Raw genomic sequence first — 19,799 nt, 5'->3', positions numbered from 1 at the left:
ACCTCTCACGTTATACCGGTCCTCTGCTCTATTATGGTTTGTGTTCTTATTCTTTATTTTATCCATTTCACATTTTCTGCTAAACACGTTGATTAAACATTTCAAGATGTTAAAAATAAGGAATGATTTGAAATCTCTTGCAAAAAATATAATTGTGTGTTGTGCCTTTGGTTTTAGGGTTCCCTAATTCCCTAATAAGATGAGGTGACAGCCTACTATGTCAAGTATGTCGCCCTCGTCACAACAATACGACAATAGCATGAACACACACAAACAATCTCAGGACTGCAACTAAATATTAGCTTATACTTGAAGCTTGAAATTCACAAAAAGAGGGTTGTTGAAAAGCAGTGGACAGCTTTCAAACAATTGCATCTCCCATGTCCCTCTGCTGTTGAGGTGCTCCCGTCCATATTATTGTACAAGGGCCCAGCAGGGCGTTCTTTCAAAGGTCCAGCCAAAGAGGCTAAGGGATGAATGGGAAGCGGAGCTTAGGGTTTGAGTTTCACCACAAGTGAACTGAACAACAAGTACCGCCATAGGTCATTGTCTTCAAATCTTCAAACAAAGGAATCAAACCGGTTTCACCTACAACCTACAACTGAGGCTCCGTTGTCCAGTGTTATGATTTACATAATAATTGGTTACTATAATTACTGCAAATGGTAAATTTGTAACCAAATATTTGATTTGAGTGCAAAAGGTTATAGTTGATTATAGTTTAACTGTATGGTAAAGTAATCATTTACTTATTCCACTAGCAGCTAGATGCCAATGCAAATTCAAATTCACCTGGCACCATTCATTTATCATCTCAGTCTATGTGATACAATCATTTTGAAGATGGATCTCTAGTAAAGCGCACGCTCGCTTTAAGGAAATCGCACACGCTCTTTAGTAAATTCGCACACAAAAAATAAATAATTGCAACAAAAACGCAGGCAAGTGATTGTCAAGTGGGACGATAGCCGTTTGGGAGCAATGCTGACTTAATGTCGTGCCAAAATATCCTCAAGTAATCATGAAAGAAGCCATGCAAATCTGACAAAAAAGCTCACGATGTGACAACGAGGACTGGGTTGTTGTTTAAAGGGGAAATATTATGAAAATAACCCTTTTTTCTGGGATATGGGTTGTTCTTTTGGGTCTATGGTGCTCCCACACGCATACAAACTTTGTAAAAAGTCTGTACATAATTTTTTGAGTGAGATATGCATTTCTGAAAATACCCCGCCTAATGTTACCACACGAGCAAGTCAGTTTCGGCCCCCCTTCCTACGTAGAAAGGGGGCACATTTGAATATTCCCCAATTCCCCCCCCGCTCCCATCAGAGCATAGCTCGGATTTTGTGGACCAGCGGATGAGCACCTCCGGCGGGGGGAGCTCGGCAGCTCAGCTTGGGGAGTACAATCCCTTTCTCCGCCGGAGCTGCCGGACTGCCGCGGAGCTCCCCCCGCCGGAAGTGTCGCCGATGCTTCGGCGGCACCTCCGGAGGAGGAGACATGGAGGAGAAAGGGATTGTACTCCCGGAGCTGAGCTGCCAGACTGCCGCCGAGCTCCCCCCGCCGGACTGCGGCAGCTCCGGCGGATATACTCAGGGAGCTGAACTGCCACACACATAGCTTTCGGCCGTGATATTAGATATAATATAATATAAATACCTGTATATTATATAATATTATTATTATATTATATTCTATTATATAGATAGCTAGATAGATAGTTCTCCTCCATGCTGTGGTTCACTCTGACAGCTCATTGGTCAATGGTTTGCAGCACATTTGCATTAAAGCTACAGACACCAGAAACAGTGCATTCTGAAGGGACTGATACAGAGGGGAATAGCGAGATTTGTTTTCCTAAAAGCTATTTCCAGCAAACAGCTTGAAAAACATGTTTTCTGGAACTCATATACTATGTTTTCTTGTTGGGAAAATACCATAATATGACTCCTTTAATTAAATTGGTTAGTGTGTGTGATGTGTCAGCAAAGGGTTGGGGTAAGGGTTAGGGTTAGGGTCAGTTAAATGTATCTTAATTTATCGTTTTGTTGTCTCTCACATTCTCAGATTTGACAACATACTCCCAGAATAAGTATGTTGAGTGTGTGTGGTGGTTTAAGTAGCCTCTATTTATGAATTACAAGCTTCAAGTGTTAGCCAATATTTAGTTGCAGTCCTGAGATTGTTGGTTTAAGTAGTCCTCCTGGCCCAAGTCAGACAGATCAGAAACTGGGACTGGGTAAGGCTGCATACATGTGGTGCATTGCGTTCATCATTACTCACAGGTTAACCTCTTAAAGTTAACCATTGTGGTAATCGTTTAGAGTGAATAAGGCTAGAACATACAGCATAAGTGGAAGATCTCTCTGTCCTCTATGTGTCTCCTTTCCCTGTTTGGCACTTTTACTCTATTTAGAGTTGTTTTTTTTCTATTTCAGAAATGTAGGAGGGGTTCTGCCCGGATACGGATCATTTCGGCATGAAGAGTTTAAACCAGCCATCACCTTCACATACACTCTCTGAGCTCTGAGATGCCAGTACTGAACACTCTGCTCTTACTGTTGGAATTCAACCAACTCTGCAATAAACCAGTTTAAACATCATCACCCAGTGATCTGGTCATCAGAGGAGACTGAATAAAACCACCTAGGTGGCATGTGGCACCCACCTGTAGCAGGGAGGATAAATACAGTGAGCATGTCATATTCAAATATGGTGCACAAAGTTTTGGGCGTTTGATGTGTTGTATGACATGACATAGTGTATAAGCACAGAGTTTTTGTAATTTAGGGGAAACTTTTCCAAGGCAACGGTTAGTTAAGATGTCATTAGGGGGTTATGCCACTCAATGATGTCTACAGGTAGACAACACCCAAGACACCTCAATTCATTAGTTTGTCAATTCATGGACTCACCATGGCAAAGAATCCAGAGGGGTTTATTTGGCGAGTAATGAGATCACTTTAGCAGGGGACGTCCGTATCAAATAGCTTGTTCTTCTCACCGTTGTTTACAGGTATAATGCAAGCACGAAATGAGTGTGTAGGGGGTAGGTAAAACAACAGACACACAGACATTTGATGAGAGATATGTACATACTTCTGTTCATTGGAAAACACAATCTGAAACCAAGCCAAAATAAACGTCCACTTTATAGTTTACATCTCTAGGCCTTTGTACGAAGAAATGTCTTCAAGTGAGTGTGTTTTTTCATTTATCAAAACAAATTTCAATAAGGCACTTAGGTATGTGTTCTTCACAAAAAAGGTTTTGCAATTTTAGTAACCATCAGTTCAATATAAATACGGAATACATAACAAACAACATGTCAATAGAGTTTCCGTGAGTCAAAGTAGTCTGGTATAATTTTAAAAGGTTTTTGCATGTTGCCAGCCTCAATGATAGAGAGGGCAAAGATAGAAGCATGTCTTTTTTTCTTATGACAAATCCCAGTGCAGCAAGTGCTGCAAGGTGTATAATTGCAACTGATCACTAGGCACACCTATAGGGACCTCATTCCCCTCGACCCCAGAGGAATAAGCATACCGCTGTTACCATGACAACACGCTGGCTTACGGGGTTAAGAGGACCAGCCAGGGGAGAACTGTTTGGTCCAAGACGCTTTAGTGCTTGTTTGTGCAGAAGTCATGAGTCACTTTCAATGGTTAATAGGTAAGTTATGACAATCACATGATAGACTTAGTGCTACGTGAGATGACCATGTGTAAACAATGGTTCAGATGGGCGGTTGTGCCTTTCATGGGAGAGTGGATAGCAATCTTAGACGAAGTTGGGTGATATTTCAAGTGGATATTTTTTGGGTATGCTCCGGCGCAGAAAATGTTGGCATTCACTTTTTTGTGTCAACGTTAGATATGTTAAAGAACAACTGCCGATGTGAATCATTGAATTCTTCAGATATGATCAGAACTTGAGGACAAACGCGACAGGGAATTAGGGCTTATTTTCACTAAATAGAGACAATTTGTGACTGACAGACTCCCATATACTCATCCAATAAGGAGAATATATGCATATAAGGTTAGGGTGTCCAGACGTCCCTGTTTCTCAAAAAGGATAAAAATATATAGGCTATTAGTGGTATTTTTTTCTTGTTTTCTCATAAATATACATTTTGATACAGTTGGTAGACGTCTCAAGTCTATCTGAGAGGCTGTGACGTGACCTCACTAAGCAGCGATATATCTATCGACTTTCTAAGCAGGAATGGGCAATTATAAACAATTGACTATCATTACAATATAGAAATATTCCATATAAGAGTAGCTACTTTGGATATTTTTGGGCTGGTTTATCAAAGCCTAAATCACATCGTAGTCAACCATAGGGCATCTAGGCTATTGCCCAATAATTATACATTAATAAACATTTACCATGATGAGAATAGTCAATATGTCCCCTTTTTTATATCAGAAACAATAATCTGGTCACCCTAAATTAGGCATCAGTTTCTAAATATCCCCTTTATTCTGATACTTTAGGCACTGGTTCTGATAAAGTAGTGTGCTTTGATAGCACACTGCCGTGCTAGTAGTGTTCAATGTACAGTAATAAAACATTTTTACCAGAAGAGGGCAGTGTTTCCAAAGTCATAGCCGGGAGGTTTTAACATAAAACGGTGCTTATCTACAACCGAAAGCATCTAAATGATATATGAATAGAGCAAATAAAATATATCTTTATATGAACTATTTAAAAAATAGAATTTAATTTATGTTAGTCTACAAAGAGAACTATTACACAAAACGCTCAATCCTTTTTTTCTTTGATTCTTTGTCATTTATCTTCTTTCTATGAAAAAAATATGGGTAATTCAGGTCCACAACTGAAGAATAAGTAGGAGCCTTAAAGAATAGCACTTTTAATTGGAGAGATTTCACAAAACTGTTAAACAAGGGTGTTTAAAGGTCAGATTCTACACACACCAACATAAACACACAGGCTCTCTCACAAACACAAAAATACGCACACTCACTCAGCAAAGACGCACACTCACTCAGCAAAGCAGCCTCTTATATAGCAAACCCCTGATTGCAGCACTATACAACACAACTACTTAGTAACCTCCCCCATTAAGAATTCATTGCAATGATACCCTTGCTGACGCAAACTCGTTCTCAAGAAACCTCATGGGTGGAAAGAAGAAAAGGAAAAGATTAAAAAAAAGAGTTTGAAAGTAAGGAGGACAGTATAGAATGTAATAATTGCAACGCATTGCATGGACCAGTTATCAGATCAAACATTTGCCTCTCGTCCACGGGGGACCGAGCCCTCAAGTGATGGGGACGGTGGTGGGCCGGGGGGACAGATGGGTGACCCGCCCACCCCCACACCCCCCAGTGCCTTGGCCCCGGAGCTCTATATGTGGCCCGGCGGCAGTCAGCTTGGCCAGATTCTTCCCTCTCTAATTCATAATTAATGGTTGTTAAAACTCCACAGTGCCCTTTCCGCCCATTACTCCCACCCCTGCAACGACCAAATGCACTTTTGCTGCTTCTTTTTCCTCCAACTGAGAGGAAGATGGTGGATCCGATTTTCTTATTTCCATGTCCTGTGACTTGCCTTTACAGCCATCGTCATTCCCTTTATCATATTATCGTTATTATTATTCGCTTACTAATAATTAGAACAATAATGATAAGAACTATTCATATTATCAATAATGCATGGATTATCATTTTTAGCAAGGACATTGAGATCAGATTGCCGACAGCTGAAGAACAATCGAAAAACAACCAAAGAATTCTTCTGAATTCAATGTGGGAAGCAGATGGTGAATGTGACTACGTTCCACTCTAATACTAATAATAAGGTGTAGTTTGGTGGGACTGATGGGGCAGGACCCAGGCAAACAGTGAGAGACGGCGTGTTCCCAGACGACAAGGTGAGGATGGGCTGGCTGACAAGGAGGAAACAACAGGGTTGGAAAGAGCTGTGCCAACCGAGCCGATACTAGTAACGACACAGTACATTCAGAACCAGAAGGCGTAGGGGAAGGAGATGGAGATGGGGGGGGGGGGGGGGTGGTAGATAGGAGGTGCAGAAATAGCAGTTTTGACAGATCAACAAAACGCAATCTTCTTAAGGAGAGTGAGGGAGGGATCCCTCTCTGTCTTGTCTCTCTGTCCCTGTGTAAAGGTTATATAGGGATCCAGCACGGCAGGCTTTATTCATCACTCATGCACATCTTCCAACCTCTACTATTAAGAAGGCACACAGCAAAAATATTCAATAAGTGTTCAACAGTAGGCTCATTTGATCAGGGGGGGGGAGTATGTACGAGTCCTACCTACAATCCCTCTGTTATCACAATATGCCTCAAAGCATCTGAAGGTAGACAGTGACGAACGCGGCGTGTGCGCGTATAGTGGGAGGCTGTTCTTAAAAGTAAGAGTGTCTAAGGTCGAGAGATAATTATGGCAACCAGAGACAATTCTGAAGTAAAGAGGGAACGTAACATCATGAGGATTGAGAGAAAGAGGCAGAAACACAGAGAGAGGACATCATAAGGGTTGCCTGAGGAGAATGTCAAATGTCAGCGTCTCGAGGGTTCGCAGGTTCAAACACATTTTGGATTTTCTGAACAATTTCAAAATACCAAGACCAAATACCAAGAAGTGTTGTGTATTGTTAATGTGCCAAATAAATAAATAAGTGGAAAGAAGAGCATCTCTATATTGGAGATACGTGTGGCAATTTGTGATGCAATACATTAGTGCAATATGTCTCAAGCTTTAATAGCAACCATCTTTTTTACTTTTTAATCAGTCCCACGTTACTTATAAGAGGAAGGAGGAGGATAATTATTCAGGTCACACACAGCATACTCACCCCTCAGGGCCCTTTAAGGTTACCAATAAGTCTCATGTGTAGAACCTTTGAATTTTAGGTGGCGCACCCATGGCAGAAACCATGGAAACACCATACCAGAATCGCTTCAGATTCGGTCTACAACTACATGCACACAATACTCAGTTAGGCAGTGAGTATACTACAGTAGCCAGGTTACCAAAGCTAGATCATTTGAGCTCCAACCATAATATTAGAGGACCACCATCAATAGTTCTTGCCTTATTGTGTTGTTGACTTGTTGGTTGTTGATGTAAGTACCATTTTAGCCACCGTGGCGATGGCACCCCGTTTCAAAGAGTCTCGAGCAGGGATGCAAAAACCAAGGTTCACATACGGGTGGGTCGGCGACAGATAAACATGAAGGATCAAACGAAAACGGATAAATACTCATAAGAAAATGCTTTTATTAACGTCAAAAGGCATTTTTCATTAAAGCACAAATAGTTCTATAAACACATCTTTTACCTTTGAATACAAAAATGGTAGCATGTGCACATTGTGCTTAGATAGACAGCTCTGTACAACCGCTCTCCCTCTCTCTTTCTCTCTCTAGGGCACCCCGTGGTGCAACGACCCCCAGCAAACATTTTATTGCATAAATCACACGACCACATCTTGTCGTATGCCCGTGAGTCTTTTTTCGGGAGCAGGAATAATAGATATATAAGGATAGGACTGGATAGTTGGTGAAAATAGCAGCTTTCTAAACAAAAACAAATAACACATTATTTTAAACAAATAATGGTTTGTATATGGTTTCCTGAAAGGAAGAAAATGCTAGAATAGAAATAATATTGCTAACTAACTTGATGAGACAATACATAGTTGTGCTGTTGTATGTCAAGCGAAAGGTTGTACATTTCTGCAAATGTATTATACCATTCATCTACCACTGAAAATTGAGGCTATTTGATGCTCTAAACATGTTTTGCACACATCCCCTCTTAGACACATTTAAAAGACATTTTAATGTCAGCATTCTACAGCATTTTTCAAGAATTCAAACGCTAATAGGTTTTAACAGAAATTATACAGTCAACTTAAGTAAAAAAAATGCTTTGGTTTTGAACACAAAATCAGGATTCACACCCATGTCGAAACCTTTCCAAATTTGTAATTTTTTTAACTAACCATTTCTGTTCAGTATCCTGTCAAAATGGCTTCCAAAGAGTCAGGCTATTGTTTGAGGATGCCAACCAGGATAAAATGAACCAGACAGAAGACAAAACCCACATGCCGATTACGTGATCCTTTTTGCAGGCTCATTTCCAGGATAACATTTTCATAGTTTCCAACTATAACCTTTGCGGCTGAATGTCAACTCCAGTCATTAGCAGTCTAAAGGCGTGCTTATACGTAAAAGGATTTATATCAGATAGCAAGAAGATGAAGGCAGAGGCAGCAGAGGTCAAAAATATGCTCCAAGTTTAGGAGTTTGAGTCACATCTCTTCTCTTTCAAAACTTTTTTTTTGCGTTAAGATTATTTGAGGCTCATCATAGTTTACACCATGCATTGTACCTCGCCGTGAAATGCAAAAAAAAACTAAAAAAAACTCAGCAAACTCTAAAATGAAATGACCATGGAAACCAGAATCGTTGCTTTATTCGGCCAGTTGGCAGTTTGGCCTTGTTTTTTGGAGAGGGAGGTGCATCCCGTCGCTGACTGGATATGGTGTGTGTATTTATGCGTATGTATGTGTATGTTTGTGCAGCCAAGCATACCCCTGCATTCACCTGTCGATCACTCCTGCAAACAGCCAGGGTGTAAAGACAGGGACGAGTGACAGGCTGTCTGGGGAGAGTGGTATGGGGGTGAAAGAAAGACCCATCTTTATATTTTTTGGAATTATCGGGAATTCTTTAGTAAATAGTAAACTGAGATCAGGAGGCACAGTTGATCATATTAAAATCTACATAAAATCTACATAAGTGAACACCTCCAATGCTACCAATGATCCAAAAATGCCTACATACAAATTTGTAATCAAAGAAATGCATATATGACTTGAGCCAAGCTGGCAAGCAGCTTGACTGCTGCCTTCCTTTTAAAGCAGACTGACCAATCGCATCCTAGCACCTGATTGCCTCAGCCGTGCAAAGAGGGACGCCACATACCACCGGGGAGCGATAACGGGTTCACTTATGTTGCGGTCGGGCATTAGTGGGAGGGACAAGAGCGGGGGCTGCCCGCTGGCTTCTGCGGCCCCAGCGGAAAGTCGGGCCTTTCCACTCTCAGAGCAATCAACAAGAGCTGAACTACGGGCGGGCGATTGCGGTCAGGTGAGTAGGGGAGCCAAGGGAGCACTAGTAGGCAAGCACTCGAATCAAAACAGGGGTGGGCAGATTGGAAAATGACCTGACACAGCTGAACGCACGGTGGATGGAAGTGTGTTAACTGGAGGATTACAAGGCAGGGTTCGCTTTGAAACGTTGTCCTATTTATACTTCAATGCATTATAGTCATTATCAGTTGGGTGAATCTGAACGAAAGAAGGAACCTATCACATGAACAATGCACAAGAATGTGCCGACCACAGAAGGGAAGACTATTTTATTTAAGGAGCAAAGTTTTCCCTCCAGATTTCAATGGCAATATATTGGTCTGAGAAGCACCATTAGACAGCTTGTTTAGGAGATCACCCATTTTATTTCCAGTGAGTGCATCCGGAAAAAAGCTCCTTTACTTAAAACCCTCCAATATCATGTCAAGTTCCCTGTGTGTTCTGGAGTTCAAGTAAACCATCTTCTAGTGTGGAGAAAGAAACAGAAACAATTGAACAATAACCCAACTTAATAAACACTGAATATGGATCTGATTGAACCTCTTCTTATGCCAAGTATCGCCCCCAAATATATAAATTATTGAAGATGAAAGCTTTCTATAAACTATGCAAATCTGGTATGAAGTCAACAAAAACTAAAAAGGAGACCTGCAATGGTGATATGAAAGAATGATGGGTGACATGAAAGAATGATGGGTGAATAAATTAACAAACGAGAAAACTATTTTACTTTTTCTTTAGCATCACAAATTGTTGCTTTCAGATCAAACACACGTACACACCCAACCGCCTGCACACACCGTAGACAAACAAGCACTCAGAAACTAGGCCTGTACATAAATCCAAACATTAGTTGAAGAGAGATGAGAGCTACATTTATGTTGCACTAAATATAAAAACAAAGACTGCAAAAGAGCTCATCAGAAATGTGAGGGCTTCCATTTAACAAGCCCCCCTGAGCTAATTTCGCCTTTACCAAAACATCCACACGCAAACACTCGCGAGCACACACACACACACTCGCAAACACACACCTACCAACTCACTCGACCCACACAGAGCTACTCCTCACGTAATGCGTATCAATGTCATGAATAGTCCCGGCTAATTGTGCTTGGCTCGGCCGCCCTTCAGGTAGCTCTTCCAGCGCTTCACCACGTCCTTAAAGATGGCAGCGTTGTCTATAGAAGCCAGCAGTTGCAGCTGGTTGATGTGCGTGGTGTGGTAGTCCCAGCGCGCCAGGTTGGGCGCCGTGCCCAGGATGAAGTGCCGCAGGTCGTAGATGCTGCCCGAGCCCGTGTCATACAGCGGCAGCATGGCCTTCAGGGACTCCATGCCGCGGCTGAACAGCAGGCCCGCCTCCCGGCCTTGCTTCTCGTCCGCCGTCTCCGACAGGTCGTAGAGGCCCAGCAGGGAGAAGATGAAGCCGTTGAGCACAAAGGAGCTGGGCGTGGTGGGGTACTCCTCGTACCAGTCGTACTTGTTCATGAACACCGCCTTGACGCCGTGCTGCGCCGACGCCGTCTTGTAGGGCCCCGTGGCCCTCAGGGCGGCCGCCATGTAGGCCTGGTCCCGGGTCAGCAGGTAGGCCCGCACCAGGGTGGACATGGCCTGTCCCTGCGCCATGGCCGAGTACCAGCCGGGCTCCAGCGGGCGGAAGCCCTCGCCCAGCTTGCGCGTCACCATGATGGGCCAGCCGCCGCGCTCGTCCTGGTTGCGCACCAGCCAATCGCTGGCGGCGAAAAAGGCGGCCGTGTGGGCGGTGGTGGAGATGGTGACGTTGTCGACGAAGCCACGCCCATGGAGCACCAGGCGCACCACGCGCCTTGGCATGATCTGAGTGGGGATGGGGGACGCAGATTGGGAGGACACGGACAAAGATACGCTGGAATCAGTTAACGGTGTACGTCTGGGACTCAGTGCCTCAGCTCAAGGACATCTGAACATGATGCTTGCCGAGCCTCTACTGCCCCAAGCAGCCGCTAAAGCAGGGGGATAAAATGGCGCCTGGCGCTTGACTGGCACTTTATGTTTAGCTGCTCTGCTCATTATTCAGTTTGCCTTCTTTCACCCTTATTTCTAAACTCGTGCAACACTTGCATATTTTAATTGTAGGCTTTGAGCATTCCGCCTACAGAGACACTTAGGATAGAAAAAATAAAAATAGAAGCATCTTCTGAATGACAACATTTAAGCTTAAGAATTATACTGGTGCACCGAACTTGAATTGAAATAACTCCATTGAACAACTTGGCCAGAACCAAAGCAGAAAACCAAAGCCCTCAGGTTGGACGGTACCTTGGTGGCCTTGACGACCTTGGTGTTGGACAGCCCTACTCCCTTCCGGAGGTCTGTGACCAGGTCCCGGGTCAGCGTGGACCAGGTGGTGCGCGCCCCGATATCGTAGGTGATGTCGCGGTCCTTGAAGGCAATGAGCTGCGTGTTGGTGACGTAGTGGATGACGAAGGGGGGGCCCTTCTCGGTGGTCTCCAGCACCACGGAGAAGCTTCCGTTGGAGGTGAACTTGAGGTCCAGGCTGAGGATGAAGTCCTTGGAGTTGCCCAACGCTAGAGACACTCCCTCAGAGGCATCTGTGGATGCGAGAGGACATTAAGGAAGTGGAACTACGAGACAAACAGGAAGACGAAAACAACCTTGTCCTTAGGATCTCTTTGGACTAAAAGAGGTTGCTTTTAAGATTAGAAGATCATACAGAAATAGCTCCGCTCAATTGGTATGCAAGAGCCCGACTTCTGTAAAGAAGGGTTACTTTCCACGGCGAATGTAGATTGTTCTTTTTTATCAGAATGAGCAATCTCTTGATAATGCATTTTCATGCCATCAAAATCTATTCTGTAGGCAAACCTTAATCCACACTGATCACTTACATTCTGCAAACTTACTAGAACATTTCAGGAAAGACACTGTCAGAACTCTCGCACCTTGTCACCAAGTGCGATTTCCTTTAAGAAAGCCTGGCTAACGGTAGCTACGAGCATAAGATCGGAGAGAGAGAGAGAGAAATATGGTGCGTGTGTGTGTGCAAGCAAGCGCGAGAGACTGAGAGACCGAGAAACGGACAGGTAGACAAGTCCCTCCTGGGATGACAATACAGAAGTGTCAGTGTGCAATGGGCTTAATTAGATGGATACCAGACTCGCAGAGGAGAGAAGAGGCAGGGAAGAGAGGGAGAAAAAAAATACGAGCAAGAGGGCAGAAGAGAATATGGAAGATAAAGTGACAATGACAAGCAACTGGCAAGACGGTATAAAGTAGAAATGAATGCAGCTCTCATAACATCAACAATTCTCCCATTAGCATCATCCCTGCATCCATTCCCAGGACGATTAAGAACACATTGCTCCTGCCAAACCATATGTTGCCATCCTGTTATGTGCTCTAGTGACTCCGGCCATACCATGCATGTGCTCGGTATGGCCGTCTATGGCATCGTCTGACATGCGAGCACAAAATGTATCTGCCGATGGAGACCTATTGAGCATTTCTTCTACTGTTTAAGAGACGCTTGCCTTATTACCCATATTGTGATGCGTGTGTCGCTGCTGATTTGTTGCTGTATACCTCTGCCAAAAGCCCTCCCTAGGCCATTCAGTTGATCACTTGGGTTTTTCTTGAACTCATTGGATGAAAAAAACAGACTGCCCCGCTTAACTTGTCTGATCCGCGGCCCTCTATAATCAAGCCATCAGGGCTCCCTGAGGAACCTTGGAGTCAAGGAGGCGAGTTAGCAGCACAAGTAGCGGAGGATGGGTGGCAGCAGAGAGACAGCGCTGCGAGCCACAGGCGGTCCCCATGGAGCCAGCAGTGGCCAATGAGCCTGCTTTGGTGTAGAGGAGGCGGAGGGAACCATTTAAAAAGGGCACTGGAGAATAGAGTTGAGAAAAGGGTAGAAGAGGGCAAAGAGAGGTGGAGGCAGACAGACAACCTGGCAGGGGCCTCTGGTCGACTCTTTAATGCACTCATAAATCCATTACTTAAGGCAATCCACAGAGTAAGTGGATTTGTACTGCAGCCCCATGAATACCCAGACATCAATAAGGGATGGGCCAGGAGCAGACCAGATCCCATCTCCCCGACATGGCGCCCGGTATGCTTAGCAATGAGGGATGAGACAGATATGTGTGCGTTTGCGTGCTTGCGTGCGTTTTCGGCACCTGTGAGCTGAGCGAAAAATGTTTGCACACTTCCCAAGCAGGCATGGAAATGGAAATGCGTGTATGCGATGGTGGCATTAAGGAGTTAATTCATGCAGGGGTTGCGTTGTCTAACCTCTGCAACGAGAAAGAAGCCATAATGGATATCAACCATTGTATCTCACTCCCGTCTTAAGGTACAGCACCTGGTACAGCCATGCTAACTATCAGGACAGAGAACATTGCAAGTCTAGAAGCAAAAAAGTGGTTGCAGAATAAAAAGACAAGACGAGGCACAGAACGCAACAAACAAAAGTACGAGCCAAAAATCTAGGAATTGAAAGCGGCAACGCAGAATACTACAGTGCTCTAAAGTGGATTTTGGGAGACTTCAGGGCTTTTTTCAAGTGGCCAAGAGAGAAAACATGAAAAACTAGATGTCAAATTATGATAAGGGAGGGAGATGGCAGCAGAGATAAAAAAAAAAAGAAACGGGGGGGGGGGAAAAGGATGGGAGAGGACATTTAAATGATTAATAATCTCAATATAAAAAGAAATAAAAATAGCATGCAGCTTTTTGATGACTGAAGTACCATAAGCAGAATTGATGATGAGTGCAAAACTTGAATCTGATGGAATCGGATGGGAGAAGGAATTGGGCTGGAGGTGGTACTGGTACTGATAGCCCATGATGGAGGAGGGGAGGCGAGGCGAAGCGAGGGGAGGCCAGGGGAACGAAGACAGCCGGAGGGGGGATCTGTGAAGCGATAACAACGATGGGGAGGCGTCGGGGCATAGACGGATGACGCGGCCAGAAGAGTGAGGGCGGGAAATGTCTAGGGTGGAGAAATGTAAAAAGGAGAAATAAGAAAGATGAAGGAAGCGGAGAGGATGAGGGAGGTTGGAGGAGAAGGATAAAGGAGGGAGGGGGTGGCTGGCGGGTGGATTATAGCTGAGCGTGAGCTCAACTGAAAAACCAAGCATATGCGAGGGAGCTACGGAGATTGAAAAGAAGAGGCGCGGCAATGAGTGAGAGCAGAAACACAAGGAGATGTATATAGAAGATAAAGGATACATCCAATGGCGGAACATTGAAATTATACGAACAGAAGCGATAGCAGCCGGTATAAAATTGCGGCCATAATCACATTTCTGTATGGCTGCTAGAAGCCACAAGGCCTGCATGTGATTGTATTTGGGTCATGATGAAAACTAATGGACGCGCAGTGGAGAGGAGAGGAGAGGATGTGAGGGGTGGAGGAGGGGCCCCTCCACTTCTTCCACATCATTGTTTCAGAAATAACAGAGTTGGCAGCAGATGGAGAAGAACAGAGACTCGTTTCAGAGGGGGGGTTTCTTGGGCAGAGCGTCCTCAATACTGCATGAGTGTCTGGCTCGTCTCGCGGTAGGTGAGTGGAATTGGTCAGATGGGCGCCAGGTTTTCGCAACCTTCCAAAGGCTTCCAGGAAGAAGGTTTTCATGACATTTTTAATTGAGTAAAAACGTCTCTGGTCTGTTCCACTCCCCGTCGAGTGCAGACGGGGGCATAGCCAATCCCTATTTTGCATTACAAGTTTATGTTACCCCGCTTACCCCGTAGTTGCTCTCATTGGAGGTACAATGACAATGATTTAAATTTAATCTAGCACAGATTAACCAATCTATACAGTTAGATTGTCAGCTAAATAATGATACTTACCAAAGGCTGGAATTGTTACAAAAAATCTGCTTTTAATATGGTTCCAATTTTTTTTTATGTTGTTTTCTTAACACTTTGGAAAAAAAAAAAAACTACACCCCCAAACCTCCCACCAGCACGCCAATATGCTGGCCTCAGCAGCAGGTCGTCAGACTCTGTTCGCGTGTTTGCTCCTCCGAGCCACCCCCAGCTGCTGTGTGCAGTCTGCAGGAGAGACAAGCACCTGCCTGCCAGGAGCTACGAGATAGACGCGTGGAAGGGATGGTGGCTCACCGGGGGCGCTGAACTGTCTGACGGCGGTAGTGCGTGCCTTGTCGTGCACGCGGCTCAGGCTGCAGCCCTTGGCCACAGTCCAGGGGGCGCTGGCGGACGCCCGGCCGTCCCGGCGCTGCTCGTCCTCGTCCTCCGCCGTGTCGTACACCTCCACACGGGGCGGGTGCTCCGTCAGGTTCTTGCTGTAGTGGCTGAGGCCGTACTGGGCGATCTGGATGGCATAAAAGTAGCCCTGGGGACCCCACTGGGTGGAGAGGGGCACGCCTGGGAAAAGAGGGAGGGAGGGGGGGGTGGTGGATACGGATGTCATTTTTGGTACGAGGACAAAGTGGACCACAATAAAACATTGAGGAGCATTGAGAAGCCAACAGTCAAGTGATGAGGTTCCTTGATAGATGAATACAATGTATTTAGTTATTTACTCTTTAAAACTATAGATCATAGCTTACAAGAAAGATAAAAAACATTTCAAACATTAGAAACATGGCAGTGCTAAACGGCAGCCTCCGTTGAATAGGAGCCAATTTCTATGTAGACATGAACAGATATAAGGACTCAATCTAAGGTAACGAAAACATGATTCTTATTTCCATTTATACAGTGATTAAAAACCTAGTAATGTGAATATTGTATTCCATTTCTGCTAGTCCATTCAGCTAGAGGCCATTAAATACTACAAACTGCACCTTCAACATCGGCCTGTATTCCGTTAAGTTGGTAAAAAAGACTGGTAGGTGTGAAGGAGCTTGCAGCTTAACAATGATTGCAAAATAGAATTATTATTTATTTGTCAGTAGCTGTAAGATTAATCATGCCGCAGGTTATATCCGTAGCAATTTTTTTAATGAGCCTCATCGAGCAAGGCTTTTGGAACATCCCTGTTATTATGGATATTTTAACAGAGCAGTGACCAATCGCAATTATTACGATGTTTGTTCTGCGGTTCATCTACACAAATAATTCATTGTGTTGTTTGGTTTTTTGTTGATTTAATGCAGACAAATAAAATCAATTAGACGGATTGAACAAGCAACGGTATACTTGTGCCCTAAACCAAATTCCATAAACAGAAACTCTTCTAATGATAGAAAATAAAGAGGGGAAAGAGGTTTGGGGAACCCTTAAGGAATAATCATTAAGGGTAACAAAACATGGACACTGGGAGAGGTTACGGTAAAAAGAGACAAAAAGATAGGAGGTGGTGTAGGAAAAAGAAGGGGAAAATGGCTATTGTATTTAGACTTCAATTAAAAAAGGATCTCTTTCCATAAAATACAATATGAATCTTCAATAGAATGATTTGAATCACATTATCAAACAGAGCAGAATAAAAGCAAACATGGGAAGAGGAGCTGTATTCAGACCCAATGGGTTTTCTGTGAAAAACAGTTGGTAAATATCCTAAATGAAACACGCTTTACTGCAGAAAGGTATAGCGATTGGAGAGAATCATGTGCAGAGGTTAGCCCCCCAGGATCCTTTAAGTCTGGGAACATTAGGATTTCACGTGGACAAATGTTATGGCAAAAAAAAGTGATCCAAATAAATCAGAGACCTTCCCAGACAACACCATCGACCAGCATTAGGAAAGCAAAGCTGCAATGGCAATCAAAATATGCAAATATATAGTCCACTTGCACATATATTTGAATATATCTGACCAACCAAGCATGCTCATGCGGTTCTTTGTTTCATCATGATAGTTTGTGTGATTCAGCCAAGATCAGACCCATATGGTCGTGCACCAAAAAGTTAGTTTCCCAACTCGGAGCCATTTCTACCCACTAACCAATTAAAATATTGAATGAATTAATAGTTTGCCTGCCTATTTTTCAACCTTTCAACAGTTTCACTATACGCAATATGTGTTGCTTACCATCCCATAACTTCTGACCGGCCTCCAGTTGCACACTAACTCAAGCATGGTGCGTTCACCCAATCGAACAGCACTCCCGCCTCACAGTAACCATTCACCAATCAAGGAGGATCAGCCACCGATACTTCCCTTTTACGACCAGCACGTTTCTTTCGTGTCATCATTTTGGAGAACTACTGGGCTCTGCTTGGGTGGATGGAGTTATCAGGTGGTGGGTATGTCTTAGCAGGTGCTGGATAAGACTGTAGGGGCTTTGACTGAGGCTGGGCAGTTCTGTGGCACACATTTGCTCCACAAACGGCGAACAATGCACAGTTCAGTGGCATTGGACTCCTGTGTACAGGCTTAAAACTTTGGAACTGAATTAGGTTGTGCAAGATGATGTCTGGCCTAGTTTTCTTTTTTTCTACGCACTCTTTCAGTACAACTTTTCCAGTGCTCCTCTGCGTTCTAGATACAACTACTATATCATCCTCGGACAGGGGAAGAGAGAACTAGGGAGGGGGGGGGGGGGAGGCTAGAGTGAGAGAGAATACAATTCCAAGTGAGTGAGACTTGGAATTGTATTGTCGTGTTACTTGTGCCTGAGCCCGTACACGCTTACTTTGTACAGTGCGTGTACACATATACACACACACACACACACACACACACACACACACACACACACACACACACACACACACACACACACACACACACACACACACACACACACACACACTCTTGCAGAGTGGAATGGGGTGTGACAACGAGGTGGAACAGGAAGGAGATTTATGGGAAAAAAAATGGTGGTTTGGGAGATAATGAAGGAAGAGCTAAAGATAGAAGCAGCTCTTGATTTAAGATGCCCCTGGTGGGGTCATTAGCTTTTTCTTCTAACCACGGCCCCCTGGCTGCAATGGCTTTTAGGCCCATTGTTTCTCCATCTCATCTAGAACACTTTCTAATGTCTTTGAATCAAGCAGTAGTGTTAACCCTACTGGGGGGACTCCATCTCATAAAGGAAACCGTATGACCATGAAAAGATCCATCCTTAAGTGATCATGTTTGAGAAGTCCTTATCAAATGATTTGCGGTAACCCTTCAGTTGGGCTGCAGCTTAATCGAAACAAGGCCGTTCTTGATTGGTCATTTAGAAGGATCGGGGGACAACAGACAGGATACATGGTAGGGTCTGGAGATATAAGGAGGGATAGAATGCACGGTGAGAGCATATGTGATGCTGATGGGCTTGTTAAATACTTTTTTCCATGCCCCGTGTTGTGACCTTGTTTCAGCCCTGAAGTGGTTCTGACTGTGAAAGACTGATTAATGGAGTGCCAATTTCTCGCATGGAAGTTTAAGAAAAACAGGTGTGAGTAGATATTATTTTGCATGTGGTGTGATGAATAGTAACTAGCCTTAGGCTTAATTTATGGAGCATGAAAAATCGTGTCGTACAGGTGCCATCTCTATTTGTGTGTGTATAAGTTGGTTCTGGTATGTGCTTGTGTGTGTTTTTTCTTCCTGAAGAAACAAAAAAAAACAAGACTTGAAGAGGCGACTCCCCACTGAACAGCTCAAAGGAACCAATGGATTGGGCTCAATCCCTGCCTGACCCATTTTCCACCCTGACAATGAACAGCCTCGCACCTGTGGTGGGGGACACAATGAAGCAAAGGGAGCACAATTTGCCACCCAGCAGGGCCCTTATTGTGGGGAATGACCGCCCAGTCATCAGCCGAAACCGGAGCATTACACACAAATGAACGATTTGGATTTACTGTTTAGGAGAATAGAGTTCTGTGCCTTTATTCATTTTTCACCCTTTAAAAGTCAGCCATATACCTATGCTAGCATTGGCCTGAATGGCCTAGAGTGAGGCTGACTGAACGTCACATAGCTGCACAGATGCTCTTTTTTTTGTGAAGGATGTTCTTAGTTTCCAACAGAAGAGCAGGTTACAGCCAGTTATTACACTGCGCTTGTGAAATGTCTTAAAAATTATTCACCATTTAAAAATGGGAAGATAAATGCAGAGAAGGATATTTCATTGGAAAACAGTCAGTAGCTAACTTTTTCAAGGAAACATGATTCAAAACAGGTGCAGATTTTTCAGCACATTTCCTACCATAGGAACATTTGCAATAATTACATAGGAATTGCCATTATTTTGCACTGGTTGCCAAGTAGCAATTACCTTGTGGTAGGTCCTTTAATTCCCTCTTAAGTACTCCTATGTCCGGGTGTTGCTAGCGTCTGCCATTGGTTACTGTGCAGGGGAACAGGCACCAAGGCAACCAAAATAATGAATATCTATTAGGGATTCAAGTTAAGAGAGAGGTAAGTGGAAGCCAATAATGATGACAATAAACTTTGCAAAGCGCATTTTTAGACTGCCATTGTCTTTTTAAGGAGCAAAATTAACAGCAAAATATTTTTTTAACTGGATTGACAACTACCAATTTTAATTTGTATGGCTCAATAAAAAATAAATCAAATAAGAAATATAGGTGGAATGGGTGAAATCTTGGATGCAGCTTTAATCAAGCATATTTATGGTACTGAGAAATTTGAGATAGAAGGAGAGGCCCGAGTTTATGGCATATACCGAAACGTTACTGAATCACACAACCATCAGTGAACATTTCATCAG

The 19,799-nt window shown here is 43.8% G+C and overlaps 1 protein-coding gene across 1 annotated transcript in view; it reads right to left on the bottom strand.

Annotated features, from left to right (window-relative positions):
* Positions 1-7,258: 7,258 nt before the first annotated feature.
* The window catches only part of glceb (glucuronic acid epimerase b), a 43,501-nt gene continuing 30,960 nt past the window's right edge, over positions 7,259-19,799 (bottom strand). The window contains exons 4-6 of the mRNA XM_030376847.1: positions 15,286-15,549; positions 11,458-11,750; positions 7,259-10,995 (exon numbers count right to left, since the gene is read on the bottom strand). Of these exons, the coding sequence (XP_030232707.1) occupies positions 10,264-10,995; positions 11,458-11,750; positions 15,286-15,549 (1,289 nt within the window). The 3' untranslated portion in view covers positions 7,259-10,263. The remainder of the gene's footprint in view (positions 10,996-11,457; positions 11,751-15,285; positions 15,550-19,799) is intronic.

This window comes from Gadus morhua, chromosome 14 (genome assembly GCF_902167405.1).
Source record: "Gadus morhua chromosome 14, gadMor3.0, whole genome shotgun sequence".
NCBI lineage: Eukaryota > Metazoa > Chordata > Actinopteri > Gadiformes > Gadidae > Gadus > Gadus morhua.
This window is presented reverse-complemented; position numbering and strand designations above follow the sequence as displayed.